Here is a 17,941-nt window from a genome sequence, read left to right on the forward strand (position 1 = left end):
TCGCTGTGCGCACTGGTGTAGGCACCCCGACCGTCGTGTGCGTGTGCGCCGCAGCTAGCAAAATTATGATCAAAAGGAAGCTACATTTCCTGCTGCGTGTGTGTGTGCCGAGAGTGCGCACTGGGAACAAACGAAGGTGCCGCAGTGTCTCTGCCCGATCTGCCCGGTTGCTTGAGAAGCTGGTCTTAGCTTCCCGCCCAGCAGCACACGAAGATCGTTAGCGTAGCGGGTGGCCTTTATTGAAAACGTGAACTGCGTCGCACGGTTTGATGAAAAGTCGGACAAACCGGGGGCCTCTTAGCGGACTATCGCTCCGCTGGCGCTCAGCCACCTGCTTCGTGTGGGCTAGAACTGTCGGCCGCACGGTGTACGCTTTGAATGAGGCAAAGCGAAATGATGTACGCGTGTTGGGATCGGTTGCATCAATCGAACTGGCCACTTGGCGGTGGAAGAATCGATTCGGCTTATTCCCCAACGGCCCCACAATCGATGGAATGTTGCTGAGATGCGATCGTACTTGCTGCCATGCAGCGCCCTTGCAGCCCGTTACAGTTAGATGAAGAAGAAACAAAAAAATGCCAGAAATCTATGCTGACATGAGAACTCTCCGCGGGGGTAATAAAACACGCACACATGTAACTGGCCACAATGTGAAGCGAAGCAAAACGAGGAAGGGGGTGGGTGGGGGGGATTTTAATGAAGCAAAACTGCCAGAACCGAAACGCATTCTGCGTGCGGCGGGTGTCTGTATTTGCTGCTGTAACTTTCATGTTACAGCGGCACTCACATGGGCTGACTTCAAACGTACCGGCGAATTAATTCCCTTTTTTTCCCATTTGCTTTGGCGGGTGGAGAGGGGGGAGAGGTTTTTTACGGACTTCTTCCGCTTCTATGCTTTAATCGATCAGTGCAATTGCATGTTACGGAGAACCCTACTTCACTGGTACTGTTTGGCTGCAAATGAGACTGCTCTCGCCGATCAACGCATCCCTTCAACGTTTGGTAGCTGGTGAACAGCTTGAGATAGAAGACGGTGAAGGGCGGGGAGCGATTTTGATTACCGCGGATGGATCTGAACTCAACCGCGGAGAAGAAACGCGATATAATGCAACTGATTTATGCTGTATCGCTTAATTAGAATCGTAAAAAAAACCTCTGCCCGAGCAAGAGCAGACGCCTGCTCGATCTGCTGCAATTCATTCTACCGCGCTCCGCGGTGTTTTGATTGCTAGCTGACGCACCTCGGTAGCGTGACATTGCGTAGCGTGATCGATAGCCTTTGGCGCACTCAGCGGGTGGCGCAGGCTACAGATATATCGTGCAAAAGGGGAACGATTTCCCTAGCCGATACCGAAGAGGTGGAAGCTGCGGCTTCCAAACGACACATCGCCCAGCATAAATCACTGAGCCGATACACTGACCATCGAGATGCCGTGCGCTTCACAACGCCACACATACACACAGCAAGCAAGAAATCATCTACTGCTGAAGTCTCTCGGGAACGATATTGAACCTCCCCACCCCATGCAATAGCGCGGCTGCCGTTAGCGTTCGATGTGAAACTCTCGAACAATAATTTACGATCCACGCTTGGGATCTGTTCTGTTGTTCACGCTGTTTCTGCAGTCCCATCCCAGAGGCTGATCTGCTTGACGGCAAACGGTTGGCTCGTTTGCCAGCGTGCCTGTTGTCACCCCGTTTGCTCGGTATGGGGAGTTGTCAAACGCGGTTGCTGCTGCTGCTGCTCGTTTGCCAATTCGGCCGTTGGTGAAACATACGCTTCCCACCGCGCTGGAGATATCATCGAAAAGATACAATTTTATTATGGTTGTTTGTTTGTTTTTTCGCGATCGTTGCCCTCGAGGCACACACACACACACACAGGGCAGCTTGCGCTGTGGAAACCTGTGTCCCAGCGAATGGGCTGTGATAATGGGCGCTCCGTCGAAAGGTCACCAAAAAACGCGAGAAGTCGTGTAGGGCGGCGAGCTTCCGCTTTGCCAGGTTGTTCACACGCGTCCAAATCGTACTGTGGATAGGAGCATAGGACACACACGGTAACGACCGATCGAACGGTTGCTTTCGTGGATGGGAGAGTCGGTGAGGGAAGAAAAGCACGATCCATGCTGATCGGTTCATTGCACGCGCGCGCGCCTTTGGCCAATACACAATGGCTAATTTATGAGGCTGGTGAAAAGCGAAATCTAACCCTTCCGAATCCCATCCCCCTTGAGGAAGATCTAATAACTTTCGGAAACACACACTCACACACACGGCAGGTATTGTTCAGGGTCTTTCTGTCGTGTCATGCTTCTGCCTCTGCATCTGTTTGCATGCGAACGCAGCGCGATCGCGAGATGAAACGGGCTTTCCCTTTGGCGTAGCAAGAATGCTGCGGCAAAAGCAACAGGCTAGCAAACGCCGCATTGTGTCCAAAACAATAAATTATCGGCCGGGTTCGAGAATTTAAACGCCACCAGGACCATGGCCGAACCGGCCGGAGAGAGGGCGACTTAAGTGATGAGTGATGTCCACTCTTTGCGCCGAACGCGCTCGAACAAATTGGCAGAGTCGGTCAAGCGAAAGCGAAGCGATCCTCTTCCTTCTTGGGCCGAGCCGTTATGGCTTGAGGCAAAAGATGAAGAGAAAAAAAGGAAGCGCATGGAAGTGCACACACAAAAAGCAAAACACAGCAATCGGGAAACCCCGTCCATTTTAATGCCGAAACTGTGTCACGTGGAAATCATCACGATTCGGTGGAATCTGGCGAGTAAAATCTTACATCGCTGATGGCAGGCTTTTCGTCCCATGTTGCCCACGATGAAGTGTTGAAGCGCTTCGCTAATGACCGTACCAAACACGCGGTGATCGGGAGAAGCCACTCGAGACCCTTCATTAGAGAAAGAGTCAAGGTTGCTTTCACCGGCCGGGGCTAGCGACTCGGGCCGGTATCGATGGATTGTTTTCTCACCGTCCTAATGGTTCATAAACGGGCATTGAGCGGGTGTACGTGTTTGGCCACTGTAGCATCAAAAAGCCGGGGACAGGCTTAATTGTTCCGCGAGCATTAGCAAGACTTACGATTCGGTTAAGATCATCGGATTATCGATCGTGCGCCGAGAGGTAAGCACCCGTTTTCGTTCGGCCGTTAGCTAACTACTATATTCAAAGTGTGTGCGCTAGTTGGCTGGAACCGCGCGGAAAGCAGCGTAAGGTTAACCGGGGTCTCGGCACAACGGGTTATGGGAACGGGTCAATTGCCGGGTGGTCGATATCGGGCTCAGTAAATCCCGGCATCAATTGTTAATTTGATCACAGTTAATTGCTTTTCGATTAGCCATTTTCTTCCGCTGCGAAGAAGCTGGGACCTGCGCAGGCAGCATATTACTTGTGTCCAACGACAGCATCGGCAGCAGCAGCAGCAGCAGCAAATAGCTGTCCGGGACCATATCTTTAACCTTTCCTGACATCATTTATCCACATTACGGGAGGTTAAGAGCGCATTGGAAGGCTTCGAACCAGATCGGAATCAAGGTTCCTGTTCTGTTTGCGTTGTAGTTTCCGCGCAGCGTGCGGGGAAAGGGGAACGATTGGAACGATCGACAAACGGTTTGAAGATCAACAAAACGTGATCGATAGAGACCTCCCAGCGCAACCAGAACACGACACTCTAACGGGAACGGGTACCATCCGCGGGCACGGCATGATGGCCGTTACGCTTCTGGTTCACAGGGCCGGCCTAAACAATGTTTCCCCCTGGCCGGGAAAGAAAGTGATCTATCTCATACAACTGCTTTCCCGCCCTACCCTGCCACTGCTTCGACCATTTCAAGAAATCAATCAATCGATCATATTGTTGTTGCTCGCGATCGGATCCAAAAGATACGCGATCGATCGTTCGTTCGGCATTACGAGCGCCGTTAGGTGAAGTGTATTCTCTTTATTTAGTGCGGAATGCGCAAGACAAATCCACCTGTGCAGCAGCAACACATCAAAGGGGTTTGTAAAGCAAGACACATGTTGCCCACAGTGGGAAGATGCATCCTCACTGCATCCCCTGCTAGACAACAACGGTGGCTTGGCGTGTGTAGTAGTGCCCCTTTCCGGGGAAGCGAGCAAAACGACAAACTTACCTGGTAATTTGTCAGAGTTTGACGAGAACAGCACACACAGGCCGGTTTCGTAGTTGACGGACGCGCACGAATCATTGTTCTGACAGGCCTCGAGACAGTCGGTCAGCATCAGCGTGCCGGGCATCGAGTCGAGCAGCTTGTTCGGTGCCGAGAAGACGTACCTGTGGATGTATGCAAAAAAAGAGAGACACCCATCGAATCAATGATCTTTTCTAACCCTGTCAATCGCTTGGCTGCCGCTGTGTTGTGTGTTTTTTTTTAAATACAATGTTTGTCCTTTCTCTCTTGTATCTCTTTGTTTAGGTAAGTACACACGCAGAGCGCACAACACAGCGGGGACGGCACAACACTTACCCGGTAACCAGCTCGAACGCAATAAAGTCCGGATCGCACTCCTCGTCCGAGTACTCGTCGATCATCTGGCTGCTGTTTTCCGAGCTTCCGCTTCCGCTAGCGTTGGCGGACGATTCCGTCTCGGCGGAGGTGCCCGCACTGGTGGCGGCAGCGGCCGGTGTGATCGCGGCCGGTGCCTCGACGCGCTCGTACGCCGGCTCGGACCCGGACGCGGTGGCCAGATTGTCCTCGAGCGGTGCGTCGGCCGGCTTGGAGATGGGCAGATCTAGCCGGGATCGCCTCTTCGCCGCGTCTATGCTCGGCGAGGAGGACGCTAACAGCAGGCACGTCAGCAGCAGGGAGCGCAACGATCTCGGCCACATCTTGACGGATGAGTGTTTTGTTGTTTGTTTGTTGGTTGAGCTGCAAGAGACAGAAAATGGAAAAAGGGAATATTGAATGAAAACGGTTCGTATGGCATTGCATTGATGATGTATTGATCGATGTGATAGTGCAGTATCCGGGCGTCATTACGTCACTGTCGGTCTTAATTTGTCAGGTTCTCTTGATGGGAGATCCCATCCCAAGCGAGCGCCAAGGGAGGGAGACAATCGACACAGGAGATGCGCCAGCGAAATATGATATCTCCTGGGAACATGTCGCCGCCGCTAATGTCTCGACATCTTGGGACGAAGCTCCAATAGCATCAGCAGCAGAGCATCAGCGGTGTGGATGTTGGAAGAGCGGCCCCTTTTTCTTCAACAGTCCGCACACAAATTCAATACATGTTTCCTATATGGTACTCTGGCTATCTGGACTTCGAAGCATGACAGCTGAAAGAGTGGACTTGTGCTACGTGGCATTCAAAGCTTTATTTGCTGTTTAACGCGCGCGCTTCGTCGAATTACTGGCGAGACGCTATCGCGCAAGGGATGGCAAAGAATTTATGTTAAATTCGATTCAAGCCGATATAAAACACATGCTCTCATGCTTGGCTCGCAGTCGGAGTGCCTGAAGCTGTCAGCAGCAGCAGCAGGAGAAGGCTGAGGAAAAGGCATCCGGCTGAGGGCGAAAAGTCCACCGTTGCAAAACAAACTTCTCGCGGCTGTGCCTCCCTTTTTAAGACACGCTCGTCTCGCTTTGCAAAACCCGCGGTCAAGCACTTGTATTTGGTGTGTTCCATGTCCCCGGCTGGCTCGTTATGCCAACTTGTTGTCCCTTCTATCCTCCGAGCCGTGCACTGTTTGCCGCCCGTGTTCGGCTTGCCAGCCGGGCAAAATGTTGTTATTTTCCAATTTATCTCTTTTTGCCGGACCGAGCCGGAAAAGTGCACTCTCCTCTCCCGCGGAGCCGCCCCGACTGCATGCGCGGCACATGGTACGTGTTTTCCATCGCGATGGTACCGCGCGCTGTCCAGCGCTTCCAGCGCGCTCGTCGGCATCCGCACCGAAGTCCGCGGAAGTGAGCGCACTAGTGCAACAAGTTCATGTCGATTGCGGGCGCGCGCGCGCCGTTGCGCGGTAGGTCCGACCATTCAAAAATCTATAACCAATAGTATAAATATGAATTCAAATCAGATATGCCAGCATCGAGCACCGTGCACGGGCGAGCCCGTAGCAAGCACGAAGGGCATGTTTGTGCGCGCGCTTCATGTTGTTTTTCCCATTCCCTTTTTTATTTCTGCCCCTTTTTTCCTGTTTGCTGTTAAGATACCATTATGCTTGGTGTATTTTGGAGCAAAACACACATCGGTGCACAAACTTCTCGAGCGATCGTCCAAATGAGATCTTCCTCCTTTTTCGTCCGGACATTCCAGCTCGGCGGAGTGAGCACGGGCGACACGTTGTCATACCCTTCCCCGACAAGGAAGGTGGTCGAACGTGAGGAAAATTCCACAGCTCCTGCCTGTGCGTCTGTGGTGTGCAGCGCGAGTGCCACAGGGGAATTGAGTTACTGCCCAGGACGCTCGTTCCGTTGGTTTCCGTTCCCGTACCTCCGGTCACTGCTCCGCGTGATAGCAGTCCATAAAAGATGGCGAACATGGCCGTAGGAAAAACACATCCCTGGCTGTGCGTGTGTTGAGTTTTTCCCCGTTTTCTTCCGCTTGCGTTTTGGCCACAATTATTCAATCTCGGGCCAGGGGGGTGGGCAGCGCGGCAGTTTGCGATTTGTTCTGTTCTGTGCGCCCCTTTTTTGGCGAAACCGTGCGGAATGTTTTCGAGATGCGGTTTGACGATGACAGCGCACAGCGAACCGCTTTTGATGGCTTGTTTGCCCCTTGCCCGTTTGGTGTTTTTAATTAGCGATCAGCGCCGTTCCGTTGATTTATTAGGCTGATTGGCGTTGCCACATTCAGATTTTCAAAGCCCGGCACAACCCGGACCGCTTGTTTTGAGGCTGCAGGCCAATCACAGGTACACCGTGCTTGTATTGCCGACAGTGTTGCCGCTAATTGATTGCTCAATTTTTGCCCTCATGCCAACATTCCGGGCGGACAGTTGACCATTGGTTTTGAGCGGTCTTTGGTTTGGTTGTGTCTTTTTTTATTCTACCGTACACAGCGTGTTGCAGTGTACAGTTAGCTCCACCGTTTCTGTTGCAGAGCCATGGTCCAAAAACGGACCAGCTAACGACCATCTAATGGACACATCTCGTGTATGTGCGCACGCTCGCACAGAGGATGGTGGTGAGCTCTGCCTCGCGATGCATTAGGGGGCGGAAAGCAAATAGCCTTAGGACGTACGGACAGAACGCATTACATTGCGGAAGTGTATACGCTGCGCAATGTAATTGACGTAATTTCCACCAGTGCTTGGTGCTTCGTGCAAAAAAGTAAACATAAAACAAAAACATTGGAAGTAAAAGAAAAGGGAAAACCTTACTTTGAACCAACTAGAAGTTGGCAAAACATGCGGCGGATTGATGGGGGTGGTTTGGGGATTGTGCAGAGATTGGGGGGGGGGGGGGGGGAAAGGTACAGAGCGTGTACTACACCGCATTCTAAAGGCCTTTACATTTCCCGCCAGCACGTTTACAGTTCCCTGCACATAATGTTATCGCGTTTGCGCGCGCGCCCATTTGAAGGAAGCAAAAAAACGGCTTCAACCGAACCGACCGAAAGCACGCTTAGGCTGGGTGCGCGATTATGAATGCAAATAATAATTTCACCCGCTTCGGGCGAAAGGAATAAGATTAGCGGCGATTGGCGTCGACTGCTTGAAGATATTCCGCCTCCGAAATGGGGTAAAAAACCGGGGACCCTGACCCTGGGTAAGGACTTTACTGTTGGGCGCTTTTTTGCGGTCTCTGTATACGAGGGGCTGTTGGATGTTTTTTTTCCAGGTTTTTTTTTTGCACGGAAGGAATGTGTTTTGTGTCGAGCTCGTGCCTGAACTTTACGCCTTGCAGGCACCTGCGACCCAGATCGCACACGTTTGCTGCAATATCCGGTGCACTGTTGTCGTATCCTGCTGTGCCATCGGTATTGTCACTAACGTTGCCGTGTGGCAACAATGTTGCAGCGAAAAAAGGTACGCCACAGACCCGGTGCCGCAACGGAAGCCAACGAGCTCAAGGTGTGGGTCACACAAAAAATGAAACGAAACAGTTTGTGCTAAGTGGTTTACAGCCCCGAAACGATACTGTTTAGTGTTCACAGAGAAATCACGAAATGATAATGTGGAGTAACGCTGGGCTCCGGCACCTTCGAGCGACAGGGTGAGCAGGGGTATTTAGGTAGTGTAACAAAACGGCAAGGGGTTTTTTCCATTCGGCCACGATATTCGTGATAGAATAAACATTTTCTCTCCGTCGATTTGTGATCCGTGCCGGGTAGAAGCGCTCTGCCTTCGTTTGGCAGCACTGTTTGACTAATCGGTTTGACCTCACTTGAGCAGAGGTTATTTTATTTGCGCTTCTTGTGCCAGAGATTTGCACGAAGCACTCGAGGATATTTGAACTTTGATGAGATTTATAACACAGCGACATTCCTGATTCAATTTCCAGTTGGTATGCTTTGGGAAAGTTGCAAAGCACCAGAAACCTGGAAACCCAATCAGAATCTCTTGTGCCGCTGTACAAAACTATTATTCTCATAGCATTCGTTCGTCGTAAACTTGTATGCTTTCGAGCCAATCCCCCCAAATCCTTCCAGGCGGGGGCACTAGCGTAACTTGATTATGACGAGTGCTGTCAAAGCGCGAGCAGAACAACCGATTATGAAGCGTAATTTATAACCCTCAGGGATTCAACCGTGCTCGACGGTGGACCAATTTACAACTGTACCGTGTAAACGTGTTCCACCGTACCAGTGCTTCATGATTTATGATCCAGATATATGTGGTGCGGATCTGGGGCGGGGGGTTTCGTTCTAAGCACGGCAGTTAATGCTTTAATGCTTGACGGCGGACGGGTCACAGGCAAACGGGATGTGTGCGCTTCTGTGTTACTGCTTAATTACTAGCCGCACTGCGTAAAGTGTTTGTCCTTTGATCCTGTGCGGGGTTTTGCGCGCAGCTAAATGTTCTTGTTGCACCACACACACATCATTAGCATAACGGCGCTCGTCTCAGTTTTTTAACGATCGCGCGCAAGTTGGCAAGCGAAAGTTCATTATTCTGGTGGCCCGTCTGATGACAGTGCGCGGGCAAATATGGAGCGGGAAGGGGCAAAAGCACAAGAGCAACAAATGCGTGAAGCTCTCTTTCGCTTGAGACATAAAGAACTTCCTGTCCGGAGGGGACAGGAGCTCAGGGCAGGTACGGAGCGGTCGTGCAAAAAAGAAGTAACTTAAATCAGCGGTCAAGCAAGGAGCCCGAACAGGAATGAACCTATTAGCGGGCACCACTGCCACTACCACCATCACCACATTCCGGTGGTGCGCTTCTGGACTTTTGCTTTTCGTTTCTTGCGGTGTGTCGCTTTGCTCTGATGGCGTAGAATTCGTGCGCGCACCATAGTGATAGTGCTGATGAGGTTGATGGCTTTCGCTTGCTGGCTTCACCGTGACGTCGGCCGGTACACCAATGTCAAGGCTAATGACCTGCTGGTGCTGCTGCTGCTGTTGCTGCTGCTGTGACGCTCAGACGCTCAGCCAACCATACGTCAACCGATCGGGAGTGCTGCTGTGGGCTATGTTTGCATTGCTTTGGCACGGCGGGAGGTAGGGGTGTTATTTTTGAGTAGTTATTATTTTTAGTTTTATTAGCTTCCCTCTCCCCGCATTACCTTGCGATCGTGCGATGCTTCTTTCTGGTGCAAAAATGACCAACGAGTGTTGCAAACGGAGGTGCTTAGAGCGTTGGATATGGCATTCGCCTTTGGGGTAACAAGTAACCGGGTCGGTACAATAACAAGATCATTCTTGCACAGACATACGCCGGGATTATTTGGCGTCTTTGTTAGTTTGGGTTTAGAGTGGCAACCGAGAAGAACACACAAAAAAGGCATCGAAAGAATAACATCCCGCTGCTGCTTGTGGAAATCATAACAAACTGGTTTATTGAACTCGACCTTCCGTTCTTTATCTCCCACCTTCACCTGCTTGCTTGCGTGTCAAATGCCCGCGTTGCGAAGGGAAGGTCGAGCCGTTTGGCAGGAACGATATTTAATGAGTTATTATATAATCGTTAGATCGAGAGCTGTTATGTGTAACGCCACCAGCCGTTACACCGCACCTTGGATGGCTCATAGGTGAAGTGGTTCGAGCGAACGCCATAAACGAAACATTGCGAAATAGAGGTAAACAGCTAATGAGATAGCATCGTGCTCGAGTTAACAATACCGTAGCCTCACCGTGGCTTGGGTAGATCCGTTTCGGACTGCTGGCCGCCAAGTAGCAATGATGATACCAAGTGTCGATCAGAGAGGTGAGAGCGAGGTGTGTAACAGTGTTCGCACACTTGAGAAATTGAAGATCTACTATGAGGCTTTGGGAAGTAATAAAAGAACTTCTTTTTCCCTTTCCGAGTCAAGTGCGCTTGACTGTGAAAGCGAACCTTTGTGAGGAATAAGAATCCTCAGCAACGTTTTCACACACGCTACGATAGATTAGGGGGTATAGGTATCGGGCGGATAGTCTCATAAGCATAAGTGGGAACAGAATAATGCCTCTTCTGCGTTTGAAGATGTTGCGAATTCTAAAGCACCACCAGCCCGGACGGATCGAACCGCCGCGGCTCTCAGTAGAAAACCGATCCCATGCTATCGAGCCTGTGTTGATGGATGATGAACACATTTGATAACAAAATAATAACAAATCGACCTTGACGATTGAGAGGGTTGAGGGTACGATTGGGCGTGTATGGTTAAAGGGAGAATAGAATTTGACCTCCCACTGTTTGAAAATAAAAGTGAAGAGCTGCTATTGTCCCGGTGGCATGAGAGGGTTTTGTCTGTGGGGGTCTGTGTGAACTTTTTTCGCCAAGTTCGTTGCACTCTCGCTCTCTTCTAGTGTTTGTGTTTGCAAACGTGTCCATTATTTTGGCATGTTGCCAAAAGTTTGCGTCATCCTCTGTGGTAAGCAGAATGCTTCCTTGGGCGCTCCAGCCACCTGGGAAGGGCCGATCGATCTACTGATGACCCCGATTGGTGCCGAAGAAGGAAACAAAGCGTACCGCTTGGCGGTTCCGCTGCTTTTATGATAACCTTTTTAAAACACACACACACACACACACATGCGCGCTCCACCCAGGAACTTGTAACATGCGCCAAACAGAACGCGCTCTCGGGCGTGTTCTCGCATGTGTGCATGATGGGGTGGGGTGCGCTGTAGGGCGAAAAATATGTAACCCTTCACGTCCCGTTAGCCGGGATGCTGCCCATCCCAAACCCCCTTGTTCGCTTCTTCCCCACATGGCCGATAACTTTGTTGCGGGCGGGAATCGGCAGCCCGATTGGCCATCCACGATAAGCACTAATTCCCGTTGGTGGCGGCGGGCACGCGCACGCTTGGATTCCCTCAACCCGTTCGACCCCCCTTCTAAACCTGCTTATTGAAACATTCTCGATAGTAATCACGGCATGTGTAACGTATCCTTTGCCAGTGTGCTAATGGCACCAGGGGGTGGCTGGCGAGTGTCGGCGCTTCCGCCCGGGCCTTGTGTCTTCAGCGTGTGTGTGTTTTGCTATGCATTAATGCTTGCTCATGAGCAGCACTCTCATCCTCCCGCAGTCCCCATTTGGCGGTGGCATTTTCTTCAACATCTGGCGTGCTGCGGTACAACAACAGTGAGCCTTCCAGCATGCTCTGACACGGGCCAGAACAAGGGAGTGCGGCCCTAAAGGGTGCTAATGAATGCCATGTTCTAATTATTCTTCTCTCTGCGCTGCGCGCTGGTATGCTGATTACGTCCGGGAAGGTACGAAGCGATACGTGTAGGCCGCTGTTGGCTGCTGCTCCTGGCGTATCCCACCGACCCAGGTGTCGACGGATTATTTGATAGTAATTTCACAGCAATGAGCGTTACAACAGATTCGAGCGAATGGCGTCAGTGCAACAAATTTGCAATGGTTTCAGTGCGTATGTGTGTTTGACGCATTCTGTTGTGACGTCACACACGGGAGTAATCGCTTTTATTCGGTTGTCTTATCCTGCTGTTTGCGAGTTTGCGTGCGAAGCACGAGGATTTAGATAGAAACCGTTTGGAGAGTAACCTGCGCAAGGCGTTATCGACCTGCGCGAGAAGTCATCAGGCAAATGCGGAAGCATAAGGTCGAGTAGAGTAGGAATGTGTGCACAATCGAAGGCGATAGGATGAATAATTAAACGACATCTTCAGTTGCGGATCTTTGTGATATTCAGCTTCCCTCGAACAGGTCTCGCACTCGGGCAGAGATCAGGAAAGTATGCTACCAACAACAAGCGACGAACTCGTGGTGTGGAGGGCAGAGCAAACCTGCTGGCCTGTCGGTCGGTGTCACAGTGCCGTCGAAGCAGTAGCAAAAAGCAGAATATGTAGGTAAGATTTTGAACGCCAAGATAAGTTCAACCTACTCCCAAGTCTCGGGGGATGCGAAACGGAAAGACGCGGAAACCGTTTAGCGCAGATGGCATGTTCTTCGCATTTCTGTCGCCCGTTTCACTCTCTGCGCCAATCGATTCGATGGCATTTGAAGCCAGGGGTTGGAGCACACTACTATCCCGTTCGAACTATCACCACCTTCTCATCCCGCAAACGGAACCGATTTGGGAGTTGGAGATTTTCACTAACCGATAGCCATTTGAATGAGGTTTTGCTGCGGCGAACGGATGCTGCATGTTGTTATTCGCTTTGCTGATTGTGAATGATATGGGAAGAGGAGAGGACATCCCCCGTTTATCCCTCTAAAGAGTTAGCTATGGCCTAGCAACCCAGTGCGGAACGGCGCACAAGTAGTGCGACCAGCGACTTAGCGATCAATGAGACTACGCCATGGGAATTAGAACACGGTAGCCTTGTATGTGTGTGTATATGTTTGTTGTGGGTGACGAGCGGCTGATGCGAACAAGCTCTGGCGTACTGGAAGCAAACCAGCAGGGGACTGCAAATACTTTCATTAAATTTTGCCCAGCTCCCGCCGCTCCAGGGTCTGGAATTTGCCGATCCAGAAGCGAAAAGAAAGTATCGGTGCAAGCTTCTCACACCTAATGCCACGTTTTGCCAGAATGGGTTGTTAGTTAGTGGAAATCCGTTTCGACAGAGTAATTTATTTTCCCACATCCTCCTCCCCCTCTCTCCCCCCCCCCCCCCCCCCCGGTTGTGGTAGTTGTTGTTTGTTCTTTCTCCGGGTGAGGAAAGATGGCAAGCACACTTCAAGTGACGTGCGTGTAAATGCAGCCAAGATAACGCCGGCGAGCCTTTCCCTTTTCATGCGGTCCGGGTGAGAGCGAGGTTTAGGCGAGGTGGAAAATTCCCGGCCTGCCCGTAAGGAGTACCTTGCCTGAGATGCCATCAATGCGGCGCGTGGTCGTGTGGTGGACCACAGACAATGTGCTAAAGATTCGATCAATAGGCCCCGGCACACATCTTCAAAGACGTTGCTGCTGCGTGGCTGCAGCGTTCGTGATTGACCATCGTAAAGTCCCGTGCTTGCTGTAAAAGTAGGTTTCGGTGTGGCAAAATGATTGATAAGAGCCATGCACAACTAGCTGCATTGTCCAGGCTTCATGGGTCATGAACAATGTGTGCAAGTTTACAATAAGAACAAGCGTGTACGCGCTGCGCTAAACGAAACGCTTGAAACAAATAGTGCTTTACTTTGTATTGCCATACATAAACTGCACCATGGAGCCGTTGTTTGCCTCAATCATTTATAACATCCATCATTAGGCCACGGGGACGGAGCGCTGCTAGGCGGTGGTGCTGTTTGCCGTTTGGCCCGCTTCAGACTAAATGCAAAAAATGCTTCCCTGTGTCGGTCAGCAGTACTTCCAAGACACTGACCGTGCGCAGATTGGCTTTGAATGAGCGGTAACGAGATGTCGTTTGCTTAAAGACGCGTTTGATGGTTTTGTGTCGGGACAGTTAGCGAGCGGCGAGTGTGCTATTTCTGCTGTTCAATTGTGTGCGGCATACTGCTGCTATTCTTGCGGCACAGAGACATTTTCGCATACACAAACCTGTGCTCTGAGAGGTTCTCGCTGGTGACGAGCGGGACTATGCCTCCGGGCCTGAACTAATTTATCACCAAATTGCGCACACTAAATGGGTTGTTGTAACTGTTAGAACGGGGTGCCGCCTAATGCGGCTCGCTAAAAGTGGGTTAAGTACGGCTGGTACGGAACCCGTTAAAATTGTGATCTGTCATCGGCCCGTTTGCCTCATCGACCGCCGGGGTTTGGGTCGTGAGAAGCAGCGACACGAAACTGCCGAAAATCGTACTTCCTTTCGTTTCGGTTCGTTGTGCGTAGAATAGTTGAACCCGTTTGTACCGCCGCAGGAACGCTGGTGTACATTGGTGTCGGGTACGGGTAAGTACGTGCCGCCAGTTCGGGCGGCAGCAGCCTTTGAAGTGGCCAGCGAAACGTTACTGTACCACCGATGTGTGTGTGTTGCGATTGTTAAAGAAGATGTTTGGGAGTTAATTAGCCATTCCGGGGCGACGAAGCCCTTGGGGTTGAGTGTGACTGTGTGACCGGCTTTTGGTAGAACGTTCTTGGGAGAACCGTTCTGGCGAGTGTTTAGGTGCTCTCTCTCGTTTTTCCGCAGCCAGAAAGACGAAACTAAGGGCTAAACAGGCAAAGTAACGAATCGAATCAAAAGCCTTCACGCTAGGAAAGATTCACGCTTGTAGATCAAGTGCCAAACTGCGCTCGTGGACACTCTCTGTTTTTTTTTGCCCGCCCCCTCCCCACAAACGGTGTGTATTTAATCACATTTTCCGGCAACGCTAGATCGCGGTTCGTGAGTGCGAGGGATTCAATTTCCCAAACAACCCGTACAGAAACACACACACAGCACCTTTGGATGATGATTTTCTGTACGGTCGTGTCCTGGCATACGAGTGGTGCGCTGAGGCAGCAGTAAGCCATTTGCTCGTTTGGCCACGATGGGACGTCCTCATCAAGACGACGTGGAGATGCAAATTCCTGCAAAGCCCTGGAATTGGCGGACAACAACAACAACAACAACAAAAAGCACTAGTCGTGAGCTTTCCCGCTCGTCTCGCAGCGTAATGAACGCCGCCGCCGCCGCCAGTCGAGGGATACAGGCGTTGTGTGACGGTCAACACTTGATAAGGCGCTGTGAGGCGACCGTCCGACCCCAACAGGGGCCGTTCGTTCGATGGCCGATGGAGCAGCAGTAAACAGAGCATCGAGCACCCGGCCGTACCTTTAATTAAGACCCTTTGACTTGAGATGTAGGCGACCCCGTGGAAAGAAATTCATCACGTTTCTGTTGCGCAGAGGTTCGACGGTGGCGCAGAGAAGTTCCTGACCCTTTCCGTAGCCCCGGTGCCACATTCAAATGCTTCTCACATGCTTCCCAGGGGCGATTGGGGGGGGGGGGGGAGGCCCCGCGAGTACAGTGGGCAGGTAAAGGGAGCGAAGGTGACGATGTGTTTGGCGTGCCGCGGCAATTTTCGCCCGACACACACACACACACACACACACACACACACACACCGGGCGCAGCGCAAACATTTGGTGGAATTTATTGTTGCTGTCGTGCTTCGGGGTTGAAAATCGGTGGCGAAGGATCTTTTAATTTCGGTGCATGGCTGGAAATGAACGGGGGAAATCTCAAGCGAGGGCAAACGGTACCTAACACACGGAGGATTGGCTGGCGTTTTCTGCGGAATCGGGAAAAAGGGCAGCATTTGCCAGATGCAGCACCATCACTGATAAGTGAGCACAACAACCTGAGCTGACCGGCGGGGGGGCTTATGCGATTTCGATGGCTGATTGGCGGGCTAATGCACAGATTCCGAAGAAACATTACCAGCAGCCGGCACAAACAGTGTAGTATAGAAGGAATAGAAATTCCGGCGAAAACGCATTACGGCCAAGCATGTGGCATCTCGTCCACGCGGCGTATAATTATCTTTATTCATACTACGGCACGCCGGCCCTAGCCGGCCAGTAGCCAATGGGGGTCAGCGTTGTGTCTTTAGCGAGATAATTTGAATAGTTTTCATCGCCTATTTCCTCCCTTGCGAACGATCGATCGTGCAAAATGGTTGTGTGCAATTTACCGGCCGTACCGGGGCGGAAAACGGCCATTAGAATATTTCAATAATCGAATCATTCCAATCTCGCGCAGCAATCACCCTTCTATTGCAGCCCCTCGGTCTAACGGGCCCGGTTTGCAATCTGATGCGGATGCGTCGGTGCTACCAGCGTGCGCTATTAAATCGCCACGACACACGGATCGTGTGCCTGCAGAACAAACGCATCCGTTCTTTCCGATCAAGATGGAGGATGCATATAGGTGTTTGTTCAATCTGTTGCTGCATCGACACCAGTGACCGATAAAGATGATGTCCGTTGCAGCGTTGCTGCGAATTAGCACCAGCTCCAGCAACCACAGCTCGATGGGGGAAGGAGCTTTAAATGGGTTGGAGATATTTTTCCATTATAATTTCAAATTACATTTACGGTACAGCTGCCACCGGATTGCAATCGACCACGATCGCCGCGTAACCTGAACCGCTCCTCTCCGCTCCCTGTCAGCCAAGCACAACAAAGTTCCTCTCTGTCGTCGTCGTCGTGGACGTTCTCGCTATCTTGCGGTCAGTAGGTTGTTCTGGTTGGAATTCTGGTCTTTATGCTACTCCACGCGATGGAGAAAAGGGTTGAAACAACGAACCTTCTTTTCATTCGTTTTTGTGATTCGTTTGCCAAAGGTGTGAACCCTCCGGGTTTGGCCCAGAAACGAAATCTTTCCCATGACCGTCGTCGTGAAAATGATTATGCAGATCAAATTGACAGCAACCGAAAAACGTGGCATCCGTAATGAAGAAATTGCTGCGACTCCGGGACCACACTTACCCAGATACCCATAGGGGAGTTTGTGAGTGTGTGTGTGTGAATGGGACTTTGAGAGAGCACGATCGTGCATGAGTCGCAACGGGGTTGGGCGGTGTGTGCAGTATTGGGCAGCCCTTGGCTGGAATGTGTGGCACCAACACACCAAGCCAAGATCCAAATTTGGTGATAGAAGTTTTCGTTTCGGGTTTCTCCAAAACCCCCTTCATTGTGTGCTCTCCCTCTCTGTCTCACATTCACTCCTAAATTCCGTCAAAGCCCCCATACCCATCAAGGAATGAATTATTCATAATTTGCACCTACCGCGGGGCTTCGATTTTCATCCCTTTGTTGGGTTGCGCGCCCGAGCAGATGTGCATGAATACGAGAAAAAAAGCACAGGGGAAATGCATCGTGCGCCCGCTGCTGCTGCTTCACCTCATTAGAATGTTCGGTTTTGCTCTCCTTCCCTGTGCTGAACTGGCGACGGTGGCGGTGGGTGAACAAATTATGAAACTTAGCACCTTAACCTTTTAGTGTGGTGTGTTCCCCAGTGCTCTGTTACAATTACGATCGGCGTGAAGGTGGTGCGGATTTGGGCCCAAGAAGAATGTGAACTACGGCGCAAATAACTGTAGTTTTGGGTGGTATTCGATGCCCTTTCGCTTCGGACCATACAAGCCATACAAGCGGCGGAGATGATTGGTCGTGTTGTGCTGTAAAAGTTCTTCCCTCCCTCCCGGGCCCCCTTTCCATCCAGTAGGGCTTTAGGGCTTCCCAAATGCGGGAAAAAAGCAGCGTGAAACATTGCACTCAAGATGGATGTGTTACGGTGTTCTGGAGCACCGAACAACGCTTCCCTTCAAAACAGGGTCTCATTGCGCTGCGCATCATTTCGTTCTTGTTCGTCTCATTAAAAAAGGCAGATCGGGCTGAGTATGTGTGTGTGTGTGTGTGAGAGAGAGTTTACAATTACGTGCGGTTCTGATTCTGATTTGCCGCCTTGCGGCCGAGGGCGTGTAGTGTTGGG

The 17,941-nt window shown here is 51.2% G+C and overlaps 2 protein-coding genes across 2 annotated transcripts in view; one reads left to right on the forward strand and one right to left on the reverse strand.

Moving 5' to 3' along the window:
• Positions 1-17,941, forward strand: part of LOC120951141 (autophagy-related protein 16-1) — a 248,691-nt gene that overhangs the window by 30,976 nt on the left and 199,774 nt on the right. The window lies entirely within an intron of this gene.
• Positions 1-17,941, reverse strand: part of LOC120951140 (uncharacterized) — a 92,985-nt gene that overhangs the window by 29,210 nt on the left and 45,834 nt on the right. The window contains exons 4-5 of the mRNA XM_040369683.2: positions 4,488-4,889; positions 4,134-4,294 (exon numbers count right to left, since the gene is read on the reverse strand). Coding sequence (XP_040225617.1) covers positions 4,134-4,294; positions 4,488-4,849 — 523 coding nt within the window. The 5' untranslated portion in view covers positions 4,850-4,889. The remainder of the gene's footprint in view (positions 1-4,133; positions 4,295-4,487; positions 4,890-17,941) is intronic.

The sequence above is a fragment of the Anopheles coluzzii genome, chromosome 2 (assembly GCF_943734685.1).
Source record: "Anopheles coluzzii chromosome 2, AcolN3, whole genome shotgun sequence".
Taxonomy (NCBI): domain Eukaryota; kingdom Metazoa; phylum Arthropoda; class Insecta; order Diptera; family Culicidae; genus Anopheles; species Anopheles coluzzii.